The 21,736-nt window shown below is 37.9% G+C and overlaps 1 protein-coding gene across 6 annotated transcripts in view; it reads right to left on the reverse strand.

The window, feature by feature from the left end:
- Positions 1-21,736, reverse strand: part of NALCN (sodium leak channel, non-selective) — a 238,554-nt gene that overhangs the window by 145,238 nt on the left and 71,580 nt on the right. For all 6 annotated transcript variants that reach the window (XM_063392374.1, XM_063392373.1, XM_063392371.1 and 3 more), the window contains 3 exons: positions 9,371-9,513; positions 9,148-9,252; positions 5,747-5,833 (listed from right to left, as the gene is read on the reverse strand). In XM_063392374.1, coding sequence (XP_063248444.1) covers positions 5,747-5,833; positions 9,148-9,252; positions 9,371-9,513 — 335 coding nt within the window. The remainder of the gene's footprint in view (positions 1-5,746; positions 5,834-9,147; positions 9,253-9,370; positions 9,514-21,736) is intronic.

Consider the following 21,736-nt stretch of genomic DNA (forward strand, 5'->3'; position numbering starts at 1 on the left):
TAGCAGCTGCAACTAAAGGGGAAGTAAGTTTACTCCTGGACACCTGAGTTCTCTGTCTTATCTAATAATATAAACTGGCATCCACTTCAGTTTGTTAATAAAAGAAGTTATGAATTCAGATGGCTGAAATGATTGCAGTTCATTCAACTGGAGGAAGGGGGCAGGACAAATAAAATGTAAATATAAGTGATAAAAACCACTATATTTTTCTGTTATGAATGAAAAAGATAATCTCATAAACTAGAGGACCAAACATATTTTTCCCATATACGTTTTTTACATACTGTAATTCACCATTTTTTTATTGAAAGAGACCAGAAAATCAGCAAGCTTCTCAAACACCTTGGAGCCCCTCTGTTGTACTTGAATCAGTTTGTCAGTATTCATATTGTACTGGGGCCCCAAAATCAGACACAGTATCTGGATTCAGGCTTACCAGTGCTGAGCAACAGGAGATAATTCCTTCCACACAATGACTCAGGAATCTGTCGACCTCCTCTGATGCCAGGGAAGGCCGCTGGCTCCTGTTCAGCATGCTGTCTACTTAGACTCCCAGGGCCTTTTCAGCAGAGCCCAACCTCAGCTTATGTTGCCACAGCTGGTTCCTCCTGAAGTGCAGCCTGTCCTCAGTGAATTTAAAATAATGTCCCTGCTGGTCCTTTCCCCAGACCTGCTTACTTCCCCCTGAATAGCAGCTCTGCCTTTAACTGTTTCCTTCCCAGTCTTGCAGTATGGACAAACATGCTGCATGTGCCCTCACAGACATTAATCTACAATTTAAAGATGTAAATTTGTGAAGGATTCTTAAATTTTAAATAGATTTGAGGCTTGTCATTTGATACACATGATGTAAAGAGCAACCAGAGGTCAGGCAGTGTTTGTCTATCCCAACTGAAGTAGGCTCATTCTTACAGAGGGGTTTTGCATTACTCCAAGCTGGGAGGAGAGAGAATGAGACTACTAGAACTTCTCCTTCAGTACTTCAGATTCTCTGTCACAAAAAAATGTCAACATGAAAAATTTGGGATGAGACAGACAGGCTGCTGCATGGGGAAGAGTCTGAATGCAGTCCTGCACTTACACGAGCACCAGAAAAAAAGAGTTATGCATTTTTCTTCCCATAAAATTATTACCTAATATTCATAGATGCCATCTCTAGAAAGGTACTAGTATGTTCTCATAAAATCAATGAATCACAGAATAGTTAGGGTTAGAAGGGACCTCTGGAGATCATCCAGTCCAACCCCCCTGTCAAGTTCTAGGTGAACTAGACCGGTGACAGGAATGTGTCCCTTGGGTTTTGAATGCCTCCAGAGATGGAGTCTACATGACCTCTGTGTATTTTCCAAGTTACCTGTTTTGTCTGTGCCTTTGGTTCTCAGTCAGGAATGCTACATAACTTATATTAGGGATCCACTGGACTTAAATTTTAAATTGGTTTTAATGCCTTTTAAGAGAAAAGAGGATGAGTCTGCTGGGTGTGCAACACAAACTTTAAACAATTACTTAAAAAAATTACTGTCAGAATCAGATGTAGGGCAGAACTCTGGGGCCATACTCCCCAGCAGCCCAAAGTAGCATTAAGACTCTGCAACATCAACATGTTTAAGAAAGGCTGAAGATTTTATTAGACAAAAAACCCCATTCTCTGCTGAATTCAGTGTTACGCTTATCTTCATTTTTCTATGTACTGCACAGTTCCCTACTGAGATAGTATGGCACTTTTTTTGTAGCTTGTCAGGATATATACGCTGAAACAATTGGAAGAATTAAAGGACACAGGGTTTACCTGAGTTCTTTCACTCCCAAACTTATTAATAATATGTCCTTTCTGCCAGAGTAAGGTTTCAAAGCTAATATCCTGCCAAAATAAGTGTCAGCTTACAACTCTCACAAAGTTATCTCATTTGTTTTGCAGATACTCTTTGTATATGTTGCCTGGAAGAAGGTAACAAGAAGTCTCAAATTTGCTTATAATACAGCAAATTTGACAGCCAAAAATCAAGTGCATCAAGCTTGGTCAGCCAGCCTTTGGTTTTTAATCAGCAATTGTTTGGGGTTTTTTTCCCAAATAAAATCAGGGTCAGTCCTTAAGATCCAAACACATTGAAATATCTACTTGTAGGAACTCAAAGTGAAACATGGTTCATAGCATAGCTGATCACCTTAAACACACAAGTTAAGATCAGCTGTATCATTTGCAAGTTCTCATTTACAATTTCTCTCAGAAATTGTTCGGTCTTATTTTCTTTTGTTAAGCAAGAAATGCTTGTTTTCTAATCAGCAATCTCACCAACATTTTTATGTGAAAAGCTTAAAGGCAAGCATTTACTCCTCCTCACTAATGCAGTGGAGGAGGGAAAGGTGATGGTAGTCAGCCACAGCCTGTACATATGGCTATAAGGTACTATACATAAGAGGTAGAAGGCTCCCTACATAATGTCCTTTGTCATCCCACTGGGGATACATTTACACTGTGAGTTTGCCTTGTCCCGTTTTGTTCCAAATCCCTCAGTGTGCCATATCACCTCCATAACTCTCAGCATCTTCTGGTGGGGAGCTCACAAGAATGGAGGAAGCCAGGTTGAAAGAACATACTTGGTAAAGTCTACATCTATTCTGCCCATCTGAGGTGGTGTGGAACAGTTTGACTCCATGCAGCAATCCTCCATTACTACCCCCAAAACCCCTGTATCTTCCCCAGGAATCACACAACTCATGTACAATGGGGTCAGGCCTTCATGCTACCAAAATCACTCAAGCAGGGACACTGAGAGACAGTTTCCCAGGAGAGGTACTAAATATTTCCAAGGATGGAAACTCCACCACTTTCCTGGGCAACCTTGCCAGCACTTAGTCACCCTCAGAGCAAAAAACTCTTTCTTGGTGTTCAGAGAGAACTTCCAATTGTTTAATGTTCTGCCCATTGCTTCTGGTCCTGTGAAAGAGGATGCTAATGCTTTTGCAGGTCACCAAGGTGATGGAAGTCAGTTTATATATTACATTCCAATGTCTAACTGAATGGGTAACACAGGACGGGCCCTGAAAAATCTCTGGTTCATGTCAGGGAATATATGAGTATGAACTGCAGGAATTGCAGAGATGTCCCCAGTGCCATCAGCAACTCTTGGTTGCAGTGCTTGGCACTAGACAGGTCTTTATTATAAACTCAAATGTGTGAAATACTTCCTCCAGTTAACTTTACAAGCATTTTTCCTACCAGAATTTAGCTTGCAAATCCACAAATCTCAGAAGCACAAGTCTTTAACATTAGGCAGTAGATAGGGCCTGCTGCTGCTATTTAAAACTTTGCTGAGCTGTTGTTGCAATTGTTGCTACATCTATTTAGTTTCTCTTCACAATATTATCAGCTGTTACTGCCATACCACAACCACCACACACAACCTCTGAACCCCATTAGATTCCTACAGGTAGCTGAACATATCCATGGTCATGGAGAAACACATCTCCACAACACCTACAACCTCTATATTTCACACCTCTGCACCCCATCATTGTCCTACAATAGTTAGAATGAACCATTAAGTGTGTGTGTATACACGTATGGGACATGCAGACACATAAAGCTATACATAAATAAAGAGTACCTAAGAATAAATCCGAGAGCTGCACAGAGGAACTTGGGTGGTTGCAAGCCACCAGCTCTGAGTATTTTAGGGGTACCTGCACAGGCTAGTAGACTAGCTAGTAGACTAGCCACCTCTCTGATATTGACCCAATACAAAACAAGAAACAAAAAACCCCTATATAACTGATTTTTATAGTCATTTTCATATGTCTTTTAAAATAAACTGGATTGAAATTAATTGTAGTCATGCTTTATAGCTCACTGCTGCTGAAGGCAGCACTTCTCACATTCCTAGACTGCTCCCACTAATGTTCTGGTCCCTTTCTTGTGTCAGAAAAAACATTTATGCAGCTGCAGGGAGTCTGATCAATAACAAATTCACTCCTCTTCCCCTGCCAACTTTGATTCCACTCCCTGAACAAGTGCATAAATACTGTGCCAGCTCAGACATGTAGTGAGGGGGAAGTATAGCAATGAGGAAGGGTAAGACTATCTTCTCTCTGCAATTCTCACATTGTGATCTGATGCAGAACAAAAATTCCATTTATCAGAACACTTTAAAATCATTAGACCACCCTAATATGTAGACCAGCAGTTAAAAAACCACAAAAAGTCTTACATCACACAGAATACTTATATTAATGAATGCAGAGGTACCTAATGCGTGGAAGCTCCAAATTATACAAAGCAATTCTTACTGCTCAGCTCTTATTTCTGATACCTAAGTCAGAATGTGCATAAGACACATAAAACATAGAACAACAATCCTGTTTACTGCCTCCATGACGACAACACCAACTCAATACAGATTATTTGTCAATAGAGACAGTAATGCCATGCAGGATAAAGTTTCTAATGGAAATCAGGACATGGACTTCATATAGTTAATGGACTATTGGACTAATGGATGCCTAAGGGAGTTCATGCAGTTTAACGTAACAGGCACTAAAGCACTGTTTCAGAGTGTCCCCTATTTCATGAAAGGATCAAGAACAAGAAGAAAACTGCTAGTTGAGTGGCAAATATAAAAAGTTGAATGCATGAGGTTTATGTCCACTGGAACACAATTTACCGTGTCCATAATTCCTAAAAGGAGCAAAAATACAATACCACAAAGGCAGACCAGGTAACCCAGAGGATATCTTAATTTTCATCTGAAGTGGTTTTCACTGTGAGTTCAGCTACATTTTATCCACATACCTGAGACTGTTACTTGAGAACACCACAAATGATGTTCCTCTTGCTGTCAAAGTCAAAAATTAAATTAGGGAAGATGAATTCTCTGTTAAGACATATGCTATAATCAAATATCTGGCAGTGGTTTGGCAAAGCTGAAATATTTGAGAATAAACAGCTTGTGGAGGGGATCGAAGGTGCTTGTCAGCTTAGGGTTCAGAAATGTATATGCTGCCAACAAGAATGTGTATTTTAGCTTACACATTAAACCAAACATAACCAAAATTGCCAGAAAATGCTACAGTAGATTTGGCTTTCTACTCTGAAGTTAGTTCTATCCAGAAATGACATTATTTAAAAATAAAAATTTGAGCTGCTGTACAGTGCTCTGTTCTAAAAATGGATTTATAAAAAATTATTCGTCTGGATTTATTAAAACAATGAAAATAGAGTTTTACAAATTAACTTTTATCCAAGTAGGAATATCAAATCAAACACCTTATGGCTTGTTCCCTACATGCTTCTTCTCCCTTTTTTATGATCCTATTTTCACAAGGGAACAAGAGAAATTAAGTACTTCTGTGTTTATTATGATTAGTCATGCTTCTTGGCATATATTATTGTATGTTGCATTTAATAAACAAATGTTTATGTTGCAAATATCCTAGGAATGGAATATATTTGTATATAAATTCTTTCAGACAGAACATGATTAACTATTTTATATTTCAAAATCTTAAATCTTTCTCTCATAAGCAGACAAAACAGAACCTTATCAGGAAGGATTTTTCTAGTCTTCTCCCTTTGGGTGTGGTACATCTTTATTTGTTGATCTGTGATTTTCAAGAAAAAATCTACATTGCAGAAAGCAATGGATTTAAAACAAATGACTAAAACTATGGTAGCTATTTCTCAGCATAATTTCCTTATGGCAACATTTGAGTGATACACACACTGATTTATTAAAAAGCAATGTCATACCTGTAGACATGCAGGAGCTCTGCCTTGGGGTTTATTCACATCAACAGCTACAAGCTGCCAACCTCCAGCAGCATCTTCATGAAACATCTTGAAAGGGAAGACTGTTGTCAGAAATGTTTTATGTGGCAATAAATACAAGTGAGATGTAATACATTCCCCTTAAGGAACAGCATACATTTTCATGATAGCTAGTTTAAAATAACAAAGGAATGATTCTTTCTGCTACAGCAAAAAAAAGCAACATGCTTTTTCCAACATCAATTGTCTGAATTTTACCCAGATAACATTGAACACAATGTGTCTCTATTAGTCCTAATACAGAAAACAATTCAGTTATCTCTGACAAGCATCATTAGATGGTGGTACCTGTTCAGAATAATTTCCTTTCTAAGGTAAGCTTATCCTAAGAAAACACAAATACATTGGGACCACACAAATAGGCTTCATGGTGTGTTTGGCAACAGCAGACAATGCATCTTTTTTACTGGCAAATTATTTTACTGCAAGGACCACTTTATTTTTGTTGCACTGATGCATATCAAGAGTAACTGGACAGTCCTTATATATTGTTTCACAGAGCTTATAATTCCTGTAAATAGCTAAATATTTCCAGGCTATAATAACGGCAATAGAAAAGACTCTCTCGACCACAGCGATATTCACATTTTACCAATAGTCTCTAGAAGAGCAGATGCAGGCATTCAGTTTCTCAGAAATTAGGACACAAAATGATGCAGACTGCTGGACATAAGGAGCAGTGAGACACCACGCCTGAAAGTGATTAACACTGTTCTTGAAAATGTCCTTGAAAGAAAATGAGTGGTTCCAGAATTTTGAGTTGCCACCTGCATATACTCTGTAATGAAATGTGACAAAGTTCCCACCTCACTCCCACTTTTTCCTTGACACCCAGCACTCAAACGAGTCACCTCAAGAACACAGCCACAGGAGCATGGCTGAAGCTTAAAAGTCATCCTGAGAGAAGTGCTCATTAGACTGGGGACAATGTCACCCAAATATGGTTGTAATTCTTTCAAGTCTTTATTTAGCATCTCTGCACTGGGAAGAGTTGCCAACTAAGATGGGCACAGTTATGCCTCTTTTTACCATGTTTTAAAGTGCAGCACTAAGTACTTTAGAAGAATCTCCTTTTATCCTTTTGAAGAGACCCCCTTCCTAGACTTTGACTCCTGAACACTCATTTACTTTTCTATAAGGATAAGTTCAGTGGACAGCTCAGTCATGTATGAAGTGGGAATATTAAGGCGTATATCTCAAGGCTACTTCATGCACAAAACAAGCACGGGTTTTAACTTTTGTCTGGTGCTTTAAACAAGAAATCCTGCAAGATATTTTCTGTCCTTCTTAATACAGAAAAAGAGAAATTGTTTTTGCAGTTTGGTAACTAGGACTCTCTTGATATCCCATTATGTCACTGACTCGAGGAACGAAGCAGCCATTCGAACCATTTGCTTGTCTGCAGCCAGCAAGCTATTTTTAATTCGTGTAATGCAGATTAAATTCAACATGTTCATGTTCTTCAGCATCATTAAGTTATTTTGGATATTTTAAATTTCTTAATGTTGGCTGCTTCTTGTGTTTCCCTACATTGAACTCTCTGTTCCATCTTCTAGTTCAGAGTATGCTGGATAAGCCTATATGGCTCTGGATTTGTCCTACGAACATTAAGTTCCCCAGGCTAAGCATATGTCACGTAGAAAAGTCCTTTTTTTTAGATTTTGAATTGATATCACAAAGTCTGCTTTGACAAAGACATATATATAGTAGAAATTATTTCCATAAAGCCTATTTGAGGCAAAAAATGTAGCAGCCGGCAGAAAAGGACTAGATTTATATATGGATTACAGAAATATCAAAAAGAATATAAAAAACATTCAATAATTAATTTTGAAAACTTAAATCCTTTGGCTTAGAAAAATAAATAATCTCCAGCTACATGATTAGAAAAAATTTCCTCGTGGGTATGTTTCTCATATCTGTCTTTCTAAGAGCTTTTTGCAGGCAGTTGGCACTGGCTCTTCTCAGAGATGGCAAACTGCTCTACCTGAAAAGCCTTGTCTTCTGCCCATTTGGGACACATAATCTGTTTGTTAAAATAATGAGTGAGAGAATTTAAATCTCAACCCAGTAGTTCTTTTTCATATTAGCTTCTTTCCCATCACCAAGCCCATCCTTCCTGTTATAAATGCTAGGACAATTTATTACCAAATTCAATAATTTGGTTTATTAAAAATTCAAATCACAAAATTTGGAATCAAATTACAGAATTTTAAGCAATAAACGCCCCCCCCCCCCCCCCCCCCCAAACAGCGACACTTACTTGACAGAGTTTCTCCTGGGAAAAAGAGAGCTAAGGGTGACCCATAGACATAGACCCTGGCAGTCTGTGTCTCTAGCTGGGTACACAAATTTGCCATGTTCGAGGCTTGGTTTTTATACTCTTTATTCTGCCTCTGGCAATATTTCCCCATATTTCCCTTTGTTTCTTGGTTGCTATTCAAACTCAAATTCGTCTCTGGTCGGATTGAAAAGAGCTCCCCTCCCAAGTCCATGTGTTAATGTTCAGTTTCTATGGATCCTTATAGTTGATGAATGTTCGAGATATGGGTGATATTGCTTGACGGTCTGTGAAGGTGGCTCCCGAGGTGTGAGTCGCTGATACCGGCTCATCTCAACAGGTCCCCTCCCAATACTTGAGAAAGCTGCAAAGTCTTTTGTTCCCTTCTGAATGGAGAAACCTCCTAAAACATAGACTTTTACCTGATATAAATTTATACAGCTTTATAATTTTCCAATTTACCATAAGAACATGAATTAATCATCTCACGTTTTTCACACTTCCTATCACGGCTCCTTCTTACTCGTTATTTCTATTCAGGGTCTCACTTTCTGTGGCTGCCCCAGCATGGCTCTTTCTTTGCCCCTACAACCTATTTTTCCTTGGTCTCAGCACACCCTTCTCAGTTCCAGGACCAGCTTCCCCAAACACTTCAGCTACATTCTGACCCCTCTTCTTCCAGCTACAACTTTGGGATCTCAGCTCTTACTTCTTAGCACAGGAAGTGATATCCAAGAGCAACCCTGACTTCAAACCCACCAATGAAATGATAAAAAAGCATTATCATACTCTGTTAAAAGCAGTAACATACCTAGCCATATGGAGAACCATATTACAGTCTTCTCTATTATTTGTTTTTGAGTACTAGTTAGATAATGCAAACAAGAATTTAATTTTTTATGAAAATTCATATATCAGGTTTAGAATATAGGTAGTAAAGCACAAAGTCAAATATATATGACAGGAATTTTTTGCTTATTATTAATTCATGAAGTAAACAAAATCAAATCCCCAAAGAATCTCAGCATCTCAAGTGCTTCACCTGTGTGGTGGCAGTTGAAGTAGTACTGCTCCTGGATCCCCACATCTGCTGGAACTGCACTCTGATTTCTGCAAATGTTTCAATGATGACTGCAATAAAAACATTCTGGAAAAAGAACAAGAAAGAAGGGCTGACACAACGCTCAGCAAGCAGAAAAGAGAAGAAATTAATTCTAATATGATCTATCTTTCAGATCAATTTAAAAATAAATATTTTTCAGTACCTTAACAAGCCAGGCCAGAAAAAAAATTAAGGTGATGAAATAGAAATATGAACGCCATCGGGGAAAACTGTCAATTGCTCGGTACATAAGGAATACCCAGCCTTCCTGAGAAGCAGCTTCATAAACTGTAAATATGCTTGTGCCTGTCAGAGGAAAAAATGAAAATATTTGGTATTAAACCTCCCTGAAAGTTTTCAGTGTCAGCAAACAACAAACTTTTGTCTATCCTAGTTTTGTTTTTTCTAAAGGGTGTCAGCTCCCCTCCTTCAAAAAGAAGTTTTTCAGGTGCATTTCCACATTTCTTCCTTTTGCAATTGAACATAAATTTGGTTTGTATCAGACCAGACTGACTCCCCTCCCTCCATGAGCACATACATATCATCCCTTAGCAGGGCTCACTGGCAGTATGCAAATGCCTCCAAAGGCAGAATTTGTCCCATCATTTGCATTCAGCAGCATCCTTGAGTAAAGGAAGATTTAACAAGGATCAACACTCAGTAGGTTAAAGAAATCACTTTTAATATCAGCAACACTGAGCAAGCAGCAATAGGCCAAGAAGGTGCCTGACACCAGCAAGCACAGGTAAGCACCTCCAGCAAGCTACTGAACTGTCTTGAAATTTAGGTAGTAGCTGCATTAATATACATATGTTGCCCTAAAAAAACATTTTTAAGTTGAACTTGCTAAATCACTCTGATGAGGGTTGAGAGGAAATGAAAGGAAAATTATGAGAGACCTTTTTGTGCAGGAACCACTTGTGAAAAAGAGCTATAAAGCTACTAATTTTAAACTTAAAGTCCAAACTCAACCTAATGTCTGAGTGATAATATGCTTTAGCCAGCTTGGCCTTCCTCCTTATCTCTGCAATAAAAGCTTCAAAATATAGACTGGTTATGGCTTGTAAGTCATTCTTGTTTAAAACAATTTTTTATTCCAAGAAGAAACACAATTAAACTGTGAAATTAAACTGTGAAATCTCACAAACTGCTGTGAAATCACAGAATTGTCCTACAGCCACCCGCTAGCTCTGCTCCACTACTGCTTCATTTCATGGAATGTCTTTGATAAAAGAGAGGGAGCATGAGGAGCACTGCCCTTAGCAAAACACAGCACCTGCTAGCAACATAAAGAAAAAGAAAGCCGACTATCTGATCCTTTTCAGAAAGAAATAAGTGGTTCTGGGCAGAAATTCCAGAGTCCAGGAGTTTCCCAAAAACTCACACCAGCCTATAAGGAGCTCTGTGCTGTTATTTTCCCATTAAATTTGCAACATCTATATTCTTTTTTTTCTGCTAACACGAATGGGATGAACCTGGAACCAGTTTTGTCTCAAGGTGTCCCTTCTGCAGACAAATCTTCACTGATGAGAGGAGAGAGGGAAAATTGAATTTTTTCTGTATAACACTTATTTTTGATAGGTAGGTGTCAAATTGTTAAGATGGGCATGGTGGGTAGGGAAAACCATTATTTTTTTATTATTGGATTCCTTTCTTTTTCTTGCATATGGTTCTCAGGACCAAGGGAAAGAAATGAAAATAAAAGGAAAGGAAAGGTAAAGCATTCAAGCACAGAAAGCAAAACCCTTTCTACTTCTTTAGAAGAAAAAGTGGTCTCTATCAATACTGAAATATTAATCAGTGATTACTTCATGGGTATTTTACATTTCAAAAATTCAAAAAGTAATGGTTCAATTGTCTAATAATATACTGTTGCTGAACTGATTAAATTATTGAACAAAACAGTGCTGTTGAGGACAGGCAGAGATTAAGAAAAAAAAAAGGAATCTATTAAAAGTTGCTGGCTAGGAAACTGTCATTAGTCATTACCAATGGGAAAGTCACAGTGAAGATTAGTAAAATAGAGGGGATGTCATGCAAAGTATTTATAACACATCACTGGGTCATCTGCCACAGTAAAGCAATACTGTGAATGGACAAAAATGCACAATTAACCCAATTAAAATGAGTTTGCCTGTGACACTAAAGTAAAAATGTCTCTATAGTTTTATCTGGTAGAGGTATTGTTAAGGCTATTAAAAAGCAATCCCTCTTAAGAATATACATTCTTGCTTGACATAAGTGACTAGAAAGTAATAAAACTTTCATTGCTGATGCCAGGAATCATGCTGTTCACTAGCTCTGGAAATCCCCTTTCATATAGAATAGGGAATGCAGAATAAGGGATGCAACACCATGAAATGTTTTGCCTTCAAAAAGAGGAGTAGTTCTTAGTTAACATCTACCTTACTGCATGTTTTTGCTCTTCTGTTTTTTTCTGATTATTTCTTTAATTTCGGCTACATCTTCCTAAAGCCAATGAGTAAGTTATTAAAAGACTCTCCTCTCACAGCAACATACTCTGTTTTTCTCACCATGTTCAAAGCCATATGGAGGGTGAGAAAGCATCAAAATTTTAAATGATGGTAGGATACATCCCAAAAAACCAGACAGGGGAATGCTGCCATAAATGAAACCTAACATATGCCCCTCAGATTAAATGGCAAAATTGTTGTTTTCAACAGATGTCTGTATTCTATCAGTGACATAGAGTCTTGTCCTACTAGTTCACAGGCCTTAAATAATGACAGCATAGTGCTAAGAGCCTCATGGTTAGAGTATGTGAGAACACAGCTCCCTCTGCAGTGAGTGTCACAGGGAACGAGGACTTGAAAACCTGCGGGGCCTGGCTGCTCAATACACAACAGGCATCACTACTGCAGAACGCAGTCACCTCCTGTCAAAGTCCTGAACATTAGGATCGGGATTTATGCAATATAACTGCAGGCATCAGCGAGGCTTTTCAGCCATGGAAAAGCTTTGAATCATGAAGAGAGTTAAACACACGGTTGTTATGACACTGCTCATCAGCTTAGGCAAGTTGGCATGGGCAACTTGCTGAATTTGAGATAGAAAAATATCTAGCAAATATTTATGATAATTTGTCTATCTATTTCAGTAAATGGTTAAACCTTGATGGTGTTCAATATTAATTTGAGAGAAACTTCCTGATGACAAAAGAGGTAAAATAAAGTAACATGCTTTGAAGTTTTTTGTATTTTGTTTGAACTTGTCTAATAAATTCCACATTTCGATGTTAAGATTCCTTTAAACACAATTCCTTTAAACACAATGTTAGTTAAACAAAACAAACAAAAAAGAAAAACACTTCTCAGTAGAGATTAAAACTCAGTACATCAACAGCATAACCTGTATCAGTCTCAAATGACTACTTTTATTTAAGCAAGATACACTAATACCTTTGGAAAGGTTTTACAACTGTACATGGTTAATATCAAAAAGAAGATTTAAAAAGTTCAGAAAATGAAATATTTAGTGAGATACTGGGAAAGAGATTGAATCTTGCTCAATTTATGTGACATTTTCACTTGCTCCATACTGTATAGAAAAAATGGCAATGAGAGACAAACTGTATCCTTACTGATATTGTATGTTTAGTATATGGGGATTCAGTACCAAAGTGCAGGGAGCTTATTTCTTCTTCAATACATGTGCCTTTCAGATCCAGAAGATGGGAATATTAGTCTGAAGAGGCTTGGAGAAAAAAAAATTGCTTTAACATCTAAAAAATTGTAATAAAAGAAAATTCTAATGGTGTCCATACCTAATCAGGAAGCAAGGTAACCTGGCTCTTCCATGCTGTACTGATGAACAGATTACCAGGGAAACAAAAAGAATGAGAAGAGCCAGGGGAAAAGGTGATGATTTTTCTTAGGAGAATAGTATCACCTATCCTGTCCAAACCCAATCTTTTAAATAACTAAGAAATATAGAAGGTGTGTATTTTTTAAAAAAAGGGACTCAAAGTTAACAGAAAAATAGTATTGCTATGCAGGGATTGTCTTTAAAATACTGTATTTTATATTTATGCAGATTTTGCTTGTTTCTGTGATCTGACACCACCATGCTATGTGGCATCACCTCTTTCTACAACCATTTCATTATGCACATGGTCATCATGAGAAAGGGAGTGCATTGAATAACACTGTAGTTTTATAATAGCAGAATTAAAGGAGCAGAGCTAAAAGGTCACATGGAAAATTCACTGATTCTGGAAACAGAACCCTTTCCTCCTAATCTGATGATGCATTCTTGCTTCTTGATTCAAAATCCCATATTATTTGAGGAAGAGAATGTATAGTGCTGAGGAGTTGTTTTTCATTAATTAATATCTTTGTGCTATGTGTAGCTATTCCAAGTGAGATGCAAACCCTGAAAACTACATTTAGCTATGCATTGACACCAGCAATTTCTACATGTGTAATTTATGTTTATTGATTCCCTTGGTTTACCATGTTAGGATTTTCTCCGTTTTCTTGTGATTGCTGTAAAGCTGCTGAGAAAGAAAATTTACAGGAGGGCCACTTTATGTAAAAAAAAAAAATTAAAAAAAATAATTGGAAGTTTAAAAATTTCTTTCTTTTCTTTTTAATCGGGAATTATTCAGGCAAGTAAAAACCCTTGCGTTGCTACAAAAAGCTTAACCCACTACCCGTTGCCACGCGTGAAATGCTCCAGGTGCCGGGCAGTGACGCGCTCCCTTCCCTCACCTCGCAGCAGCCGCTAGATGGGGGTCGCGCACCTCGGGCACATCTGGAACATCAGGCGGCGGCGGAGCGCCCACCGCGGAGAGCACAGACTGTGCCAGCCTCCCGGGGCGCCGGCAAAAGGATTGATTCTCCTATTTGCCGGCAAAACGAAGCCGCCTTCTTGGCAGGTGCTGCTGTCTAATTTCACTCTGCTGTGCCGCACGCTGACAGGCAGCCTTCCCCAACACGGCTCTGAGACTGATTGTCCACAAAGCAATGAGCTCTGCCTTAGCTCTGGCAATGTCACCGTGCCCCTTTCTGTCCCTGCTTACCTTCACTCATAAAATCACAAAGCTGCGTGTTTCTGCAGGGCATGGGTATTTCAATTGACCAGTCAGCTTTTAATTATCTTTCAGTATTAAGGTATTTTTAAAACACTGCATGTGGTCAGGGTTTTCCAAATGTTTTACACTACTGCTTCAGTGAAACTAGAAAGGACTAAAAATTGTCCAGAAATGCAAAGACAAACTTGTTAACACCTCTGGGAAGCAGCTGGCAGACAGGACTGAAATCAACTAAAAGATCAAATCCTGAATGGTTTCATAGGGTTTCTTGCTTGTCCCTGAGTGAGTAACCTATTTTACTTTCCCAAATCAACTCCCACCAGCCAGTTTGCCAGCCAGCAGAAATTAGGAGGAAAAGAAAAAAAAAAACCAAAACATGCTGAGGCTCTGCTCCTCTGTTGAAACCTCAAGCCCCAGTGCCATTTTCCTGTTACTGAGCTACTGAAAAACTGATTTACAACAGCAGTAAAAACCCACACTGCCAGTCTGAACACAGTCTTTTAATCCTTGCTAAGAGTAGTGATTTAAAATATACAGTAATGTCACTGATTCTTCATTTTGAAAATTCATTTGCTTGTGAGGAGATGAAGCTTTTATGTATGAGAAAAGACTATAAACAGAGACTGTACAGATAAAAGCACCAATATGGAGATAAAGAAACATTGCAAATATAAGTTCTAGGATCAATGCAATCTGATCTACAGACTTAGTAATGAAAAGACAGAAAGTCAGTCAACTTCTGGAAAAAAAAATAGACTTGTCTCCACTGTTTGCAAATATTTTAGAAATGTGTTCAATATGCAGAAGAGTCAGCTTACCAATCTGAATGTAGCAGTGCTGGCCACATGTTAAACAGGAGTGTGCTCTGGGTATTGAAGTCTATGCTTAGTTGTACCATTAATGTCTTACATGTGATAGGACTTAAGCTCACTGATGTAATATTTTATGCTTTGAAAAGAAAAAATCTGCTTAACACTTTTGAACAAGTTCAAGGTGTAAAGAAAGATGAACTTTCTTCAGAATGATTTTATGTGTGCTTTGTTTATTAACATTTAGCCAGAATAGCATTTATATATGCTTTTCTTTAAATTTTTAAATTACAATAGCTATAGATTCTCAAATAACTTAACAAATAGGGATCCAAAATGTCAACAGAGCTTATAAGCTAACTTTATGTGCAGAAATACTGTTGCTTTTTCCTTTTGGCAATTACACAGCTGTAGGGCTAAAATACTGTCTGTCTTATAATCACTTCTGTGAGTGTTGGGAGGCAACTTTACAAATTTAGTGGCAGAGACTCAAGTAAATGCTGAGCTAAAGCTAATAGGTAGCTGGAAGCTCTGCAGCACAGCCAAGCCTCCCACCTCTCCTTTGCTCTAGAGAGTATTTTTAAGGACACAACCCCTCTCAGATCTCTGGGGTCTCATCCTCAACAGAATGGGCAGAGCTTCAGGCTGAAGCCTAGAAGTAGGACACTGCCATAGCCATGCTTTTCCTAATCAAACTGTAAAATACTCTTTAGATCTAGAAATCAAGAATACAGAAATCCCCAGTCCTTGGCTTTAAGAGTGTCAAAGGCTGTGAAGATGGGCCAGCCACCATCTCAGTCTTTCCAATGAAATGCCTCTGATTTAAAGTACAGTCATAGTGGAGTCAATGCCTGTTACAGGAAACATTATGACTAAACTGTGTAACATTAAAAAAAAGTTCAATGGAGGAATCTCTGACTCTATAATTTAATAACTTTTTCCTTTGAAAATAAACCATGTTTTTAAGGGCTGTTACTTCTTGTAAGATGCATTACATATCTAGATACACGTATGCAGTAAAAGTGGCAGCCTCTAATATGATAACCCTTAATGTGATAAGGGTTATCATATTAAAGGGAAAAGTTTAGGACAGAATTCTTAGCACAGATATGTATTTGGATTGTCATTCAGTCAAATGCTGGGAATGACTATTAAAAACAAGGCAGTGAGGGATTACTTTGTTAGAGAAAAAACAAAGTATGCAAATCTTCCTTGACATAAAGCATGTAAATTCAGCAGTGACTTTTATACATTGTTAATCAAAACTATTCTCTTGTTGCATTAGCTTTCCCAATAGTGACAGACAGAGCAATCTAATTCATTGTAAGTACAATCATGAAACAGCAAAACTGCTTGGTAAAAGCTCAGTTTTAGTTCTATTTGGTTCCTCTGGGCATCACCTGTGAATTGTAGGTGCTTCTCTGAGGATATACATGCTCTCTTAAAATGAAGAGGTCTTTCTCTTGAATGGATAATATTTTCAAAAGCAGTTGGATGAGATTTTACCACAATCAGTGGTAAAACAGCTCGCATCTTAAACAAGATGCTTTTAAAAATTCCCCCCAAAGAATCCTAATTTGATTTGCTTCAGCTATAGTGTATATCTGAACAAGATTTTATTCTTGTATAAAAGTTTCACCAAAGGGCAACAGTAGAAAATCTTAACTAACAAGACCTGCTGAGTATTCAGTGAACAGAAATACAGACAGTAATAGCCCTTAGATCAATGCATTTCTCTAAGAAAAAATAAGAGACAGTACAGCTGGTTAAATAGACATTATAAAAACCGATACATGTTAGAAATCTCATTAGCCTCCACACATCTGAATAATAGCAGCAAATATACAGTGTCAAATGCATCTTAAGAGACTAATGCAACTGAAGAGACAATGATTTCCCTTCCTAAATGGAAGGAAGGAGCTCTATGATTGACTGTTTCAAGAAAACCCAAATGACACTCACTCAAAGACTTATCTATTAGTAAGTACTCCCTGGTGTCCTTTACATGCCACTAGAAGGAAAATAATTCACCTACTTTGTTGATGTGAGGGAGTGGTTTGCCCACTATCCTAATACGTGCAGTTAGAAAGAGTGTGGAGACACAGAGAAGTGGTTTAGTGAGCTGCTAGATCACTGAATCCCACAGCACCTTCATGAGAGAAGCATATTATCCTCATTCAGAGATGGCTGTATTAAGTTAGGGACTCTGAGATTCTCCTCAAGGAGCAACACAATCAATGCCTCAGATGAAACTATCTTAAAGATTTCTGATTTTAAAAGAGCTGGGTGTCAAAATAGAAAGGACCTGATTTTTTTTTTTTTTAATAAAGAAACCCTTTGTGGATGTCAGCAAAAAGTCATCAACTTTTCTCCTTTTCCTTCAGAAAAAACAAACAAACAAACAAACAAAATTTGAAAAGAAAACCAATTCCTGTAACACCTGACTTCTTTTATTCTGGACTTAAAGTAAGTATTTGCATGACCAGACATCTGCTGATAGTCAAAAGAATTCTTGGAAGAATAGCACTAACAGATTAAAACAGCTGGCAGGTTTATTAGGAGATGAAAATCAAAACCTTTGGCAAGAAAGGCTGTATAAACTGCCAGGTATTTCTTGAGAGAGAGAATATCCAAAGTTTTAATGCAGTCCGTTTAAACCTTGTTTTCAGTATTATCTGCTTCTGCAGAACTCATTTCTGATCTTTATGCACTACTGACAATAATCCCACACACACATAGCAGAAATTTCTGGGATTTTTCACTGTCAAATCAGGTTTTTTTTCTCAGATAAGCCTTTTTCTTTTTTTCCCAGCATCAAGTTTACCTGCAAAGATGTTTATTCTTTGAGTAGGTGTGTGTCAATTCTGTGCTTTGACTCAAAGCTGCATTAATTTCCTTTAGACCAATGATATTTAACATATTTTTTCTTCAAAGCTTTTTGCTAAAGTGGAAAATGCGGCATTTTTTACTGAGACACATGAACACGTGGTTTGAAAAAAGAACTGTGCATGAAAAAAATAAGTTTTGGCATTGCTCAGTGAAGCAGTTTCACAAGAAATACACATCAGACCTACTCCAAGCAATTTTTTATCAAAGGATGAACTAAAGAGACCTCATTTTCCATATGAAAATAATTTCCAATGGGTGAAATAAAATCAGAGCTTTTAGATCTGAAGGTGCAAACAAGTGCTATGCATAAATTCAGGATTGATTTTTTGCATGCCATTTACTTCACAGTGACTATCCCTTTGTCTACTCTTCAATTAAAAAAGAAAACAACCTTGGAGGTCTATCTCCTCCCTCCACTGAAGTCAAAGGCACCTCTAAAAGCATACATAAGGATATTTACTGCTGTTATAAACATGTTGTTATCCTCAGTAATGTGTCTGCAAGTCCTACCATGGTTTAGGTAGAAATTTTGTGTTGTTACATTTTGGCCCCATATTTTTCATAACAAGAAACAAATCCTGATCCTAGTTTGTAAGTTCTGCCAGTACATTTCTCTAATATTTTGGAGAAAAAAATTATGTTCCAAATTTTTAAATCACACCTCCCAAAGTCAGGCATGTGAGCTGATGTTCAGATAGCTGGATATAGTCGGATTCTTTGAGACATGGAAGAACACAAAAATCTTCAACCCTGGCCTAAATGCTAGTGCTTGAAGCAAAAGAGGAATTTATCATTCTTTTAGTAGAAACAGAGTTAAATTTATGGTTCTGAAATTCTACCATTTAAGTCCCCACAAAACATAAAAGATGCTGGGGAAACGGTACATTTGATCATGTGGTGTTTTCAAAAACACTTAATTGCCACACAAAAAATAAAACCATAGATTAATACTATGAGATGCAGTCATGAGAAAAAAAAGCATAACTGTTTATAGACCCATTAATTCTACAACCTCTTGGAAATGAGCTTCCTAAATGAAGACAAAAGCAACAGGAGAGCCTCAAAGAAATATCTGCTTCCAAAACTGACTGTCAGGCAGATCTCTGGTACCCTGGCACTAAAATCCTTTCCAGTTACTTTCCTGAGAAGCTTGTAAAAGTACCAACTAAATGCTGTTAGTAGGATTCATGTGCTCAAGTCAGAGGGAACTGTAATAGAGGAGAAACAACTGCTAGCAGACAACAGCAAGCACTGGAATAACAGAGTTTACCTCCGGAGAACTCTTTAAGAACCCATCAGCTAAGCATCTATAAGATATAAGATAGGAACAGGCGACTCAGTCCTGGAGTGGCCTGACAATGAGCTTGACCTTGAAGTAGATATCTTTTTTTAGGTTCATACTAATTTTCTCCAACTGTACAGCAATAGAGACTTCTCTAAAGCCAGTGCAGCATCATATCTTACTAGTTATTAAAACAAACAAAAAAAATATTAACATGGATAAAGTAATCTGTATTTGTTTAGGCTGCACATAGACACTATAAAGAAATGAAGATCAAAGTTCAAAAAGCACTTTGCATTAGGGTTTTGTCTGGAAAGTGTTGTAGGAGTGGTGGTGAAGAGCCACTGAACTGGTTAAATCATATTTTTCAGCAAATAAAACATTTTTATTTTTCTTCCATAAAGGAAGCATTCATGAGTCATAGATTGTGGTTCTAACTTCTGTAAAGTAAGAGCTGTAAAAAGCCACTGAATAAATAAAATGTCACGCAGGACATGATTTGATGATAAATTAACTCTGTAAGGCTCTGGCTACTGTGCTAAAAGCACCATAGCCATATTACACAAAGCACTGATTTTCTATAAGCTGATTCTGCCTTTTAAAATCACTCTTTTTGAGGGCTTCATTTTGTAAAGAAAGGTTGAACACTTCAACTGGCATTTTCTGTCTGCACCCCAACTTGTACCAGAGCAGGTCTGCTCTTCTACTTCCAGCATAAAGTTATCCCAAAGGCATTAAGCTGGTGTAATTTCAGCATTCTGTGCCACCCTCAGTGACACTGACAGTAACACATTCATGTGCCCTGCCTCATCCTGAGCAATTGCTACTTAGGTCTCATCACATGTCAAACCACAGCCTGAGGCTGCTGCAAAGTAGCTTTCCTGTGGGCACTTCTGGAGTGAAACACTGCAGCTCCAGCTCCCTGATCTTGTATTGGAATGGATGTGCCTGCACCAACTCTGGCTACCTCCAACCCCAGAACACACCTTCAGTACTATTCCAAACAGGCTCACATCCTCAGCATCTTCCACTGGCTGACATTCCCACATGCCATACATTCCCTCTATACTGTTTATGAAATCACATCCCTGGTGGGCTGCAACAGCAGGATGTGACACAGTGTTCATGGAAACTTTGGACTGAAAAGTCTCATATCTTTGATTTATATTTTAGGGTCACGGGGGTGACTCATGGGGCCAGTGGAGATCAAAACCAGCTCCTGTACATATGGATATCAACCATTCAGCTCTAGAATGGACCAGGCTTTAGCACTGCAAATAAATACCTGTCAGTCCACATCACATTGTTTGCAGACCAGAGACCAGTGTCAAGTAGATGATTTTATAAATGTAATTCTGCCCTGACACAGGTCCACAGTTCACGTTTCACAGTTCACGTTTCTCAGCATATGGCTGAGCAGCACTGTACGTCCAAACTATACATGGCCAGATATCTAAGTGTGAATACAACCAATGGCAGTATGAAGCTCCCAAGTTCAGCCTGCCGAAAAATAGAACACATAGAGCACAAAATAGTACTAGTTATTTGTCTCTGGCCATAAGGAAAGGCAAAGGATAATACTAGCATTGAAACAAGTTGACATGAAATTGAGGCAGGCTGAATTTAGGTATTTTCTAACCATCAGAAAAATGAAGTCCTGAAAGAGTTTTTAATCTTGTTTTGGCTCTTTTTCTGTTGGGACTTCACACTTTCAAGAAGAATGGATATGATACAGTTCTCTATGGTCACAAGAAGGAGTAGACAAAAGCATGACCAAGGTTCTTTCCAGATGAAACACAAGGTTTCATCTGTAAATGTGATGATTTAGGCCATGAACAAACCAAACACTCCTAAGTTCAATAAAGCCCAATTGTTTTAAATAACACAGACTGAATTCTCAAGTAGAAAATTGTACAAAAAATAAAATTTCATTTTCATTGGCTTTCTGACAGAAAAGATTTCTAAGAATGCTTCTAATAAAGTTATGCAGGAAGGATTAACACTGCGGTCTGTGCAGGAAGAACTCAGCAATGTGACTGATTTAATAAAGTACTGGACAACAGCTGGGGAAAGTAATTCTTTGGTACAGTGTCTGGTTTTGTTACAAAGTATGTGTTTACTCTCATCTGCACTGAAATTCTCCAGTGAAAACTCAGTTCCTGAGTTGCACCTTTCCTCTTGAGCCTGAGGACACTGTGGACAGAGGTGCACTTGTGCATCTGTCTGTGAAAAATGAATTGCATATAAAACTAACAGTCTCTCTATACTTTGGTCAAAAATGTTCACTGCAGAAGCTCTAACAATTTGAACACTCTAAAAGCTGCTGTCAGCATAGCAGGTCAAATCTATTTATAATTCCAATAACTGAAATGAAAGACTACATAAAGACTGAAAAAACCAAGCATGCATTTAGAGGGAAGGGAGAAAAAAAAAAGAAAAAGCGGTCACAGCTCTTTGAGATACTATGAGTCCTCAGGTCCATGAAAGCATGTGTGT

The sequence above is a fragment of the Prinia subflava genome, chromosome 3 (assembly GCF_021018805.1).
Source record: "Prinia subflava isolate CZ2003 ecotype Zambia chromosome 3, Cam_Psub_1.2, whole genome shotgun sequence".
Lineage (NCBI taxonomy): Eukaryota > Metazoa > Chordata > Aves > Passeriformes > Cisticolidae > Prinia > Prinia subflava.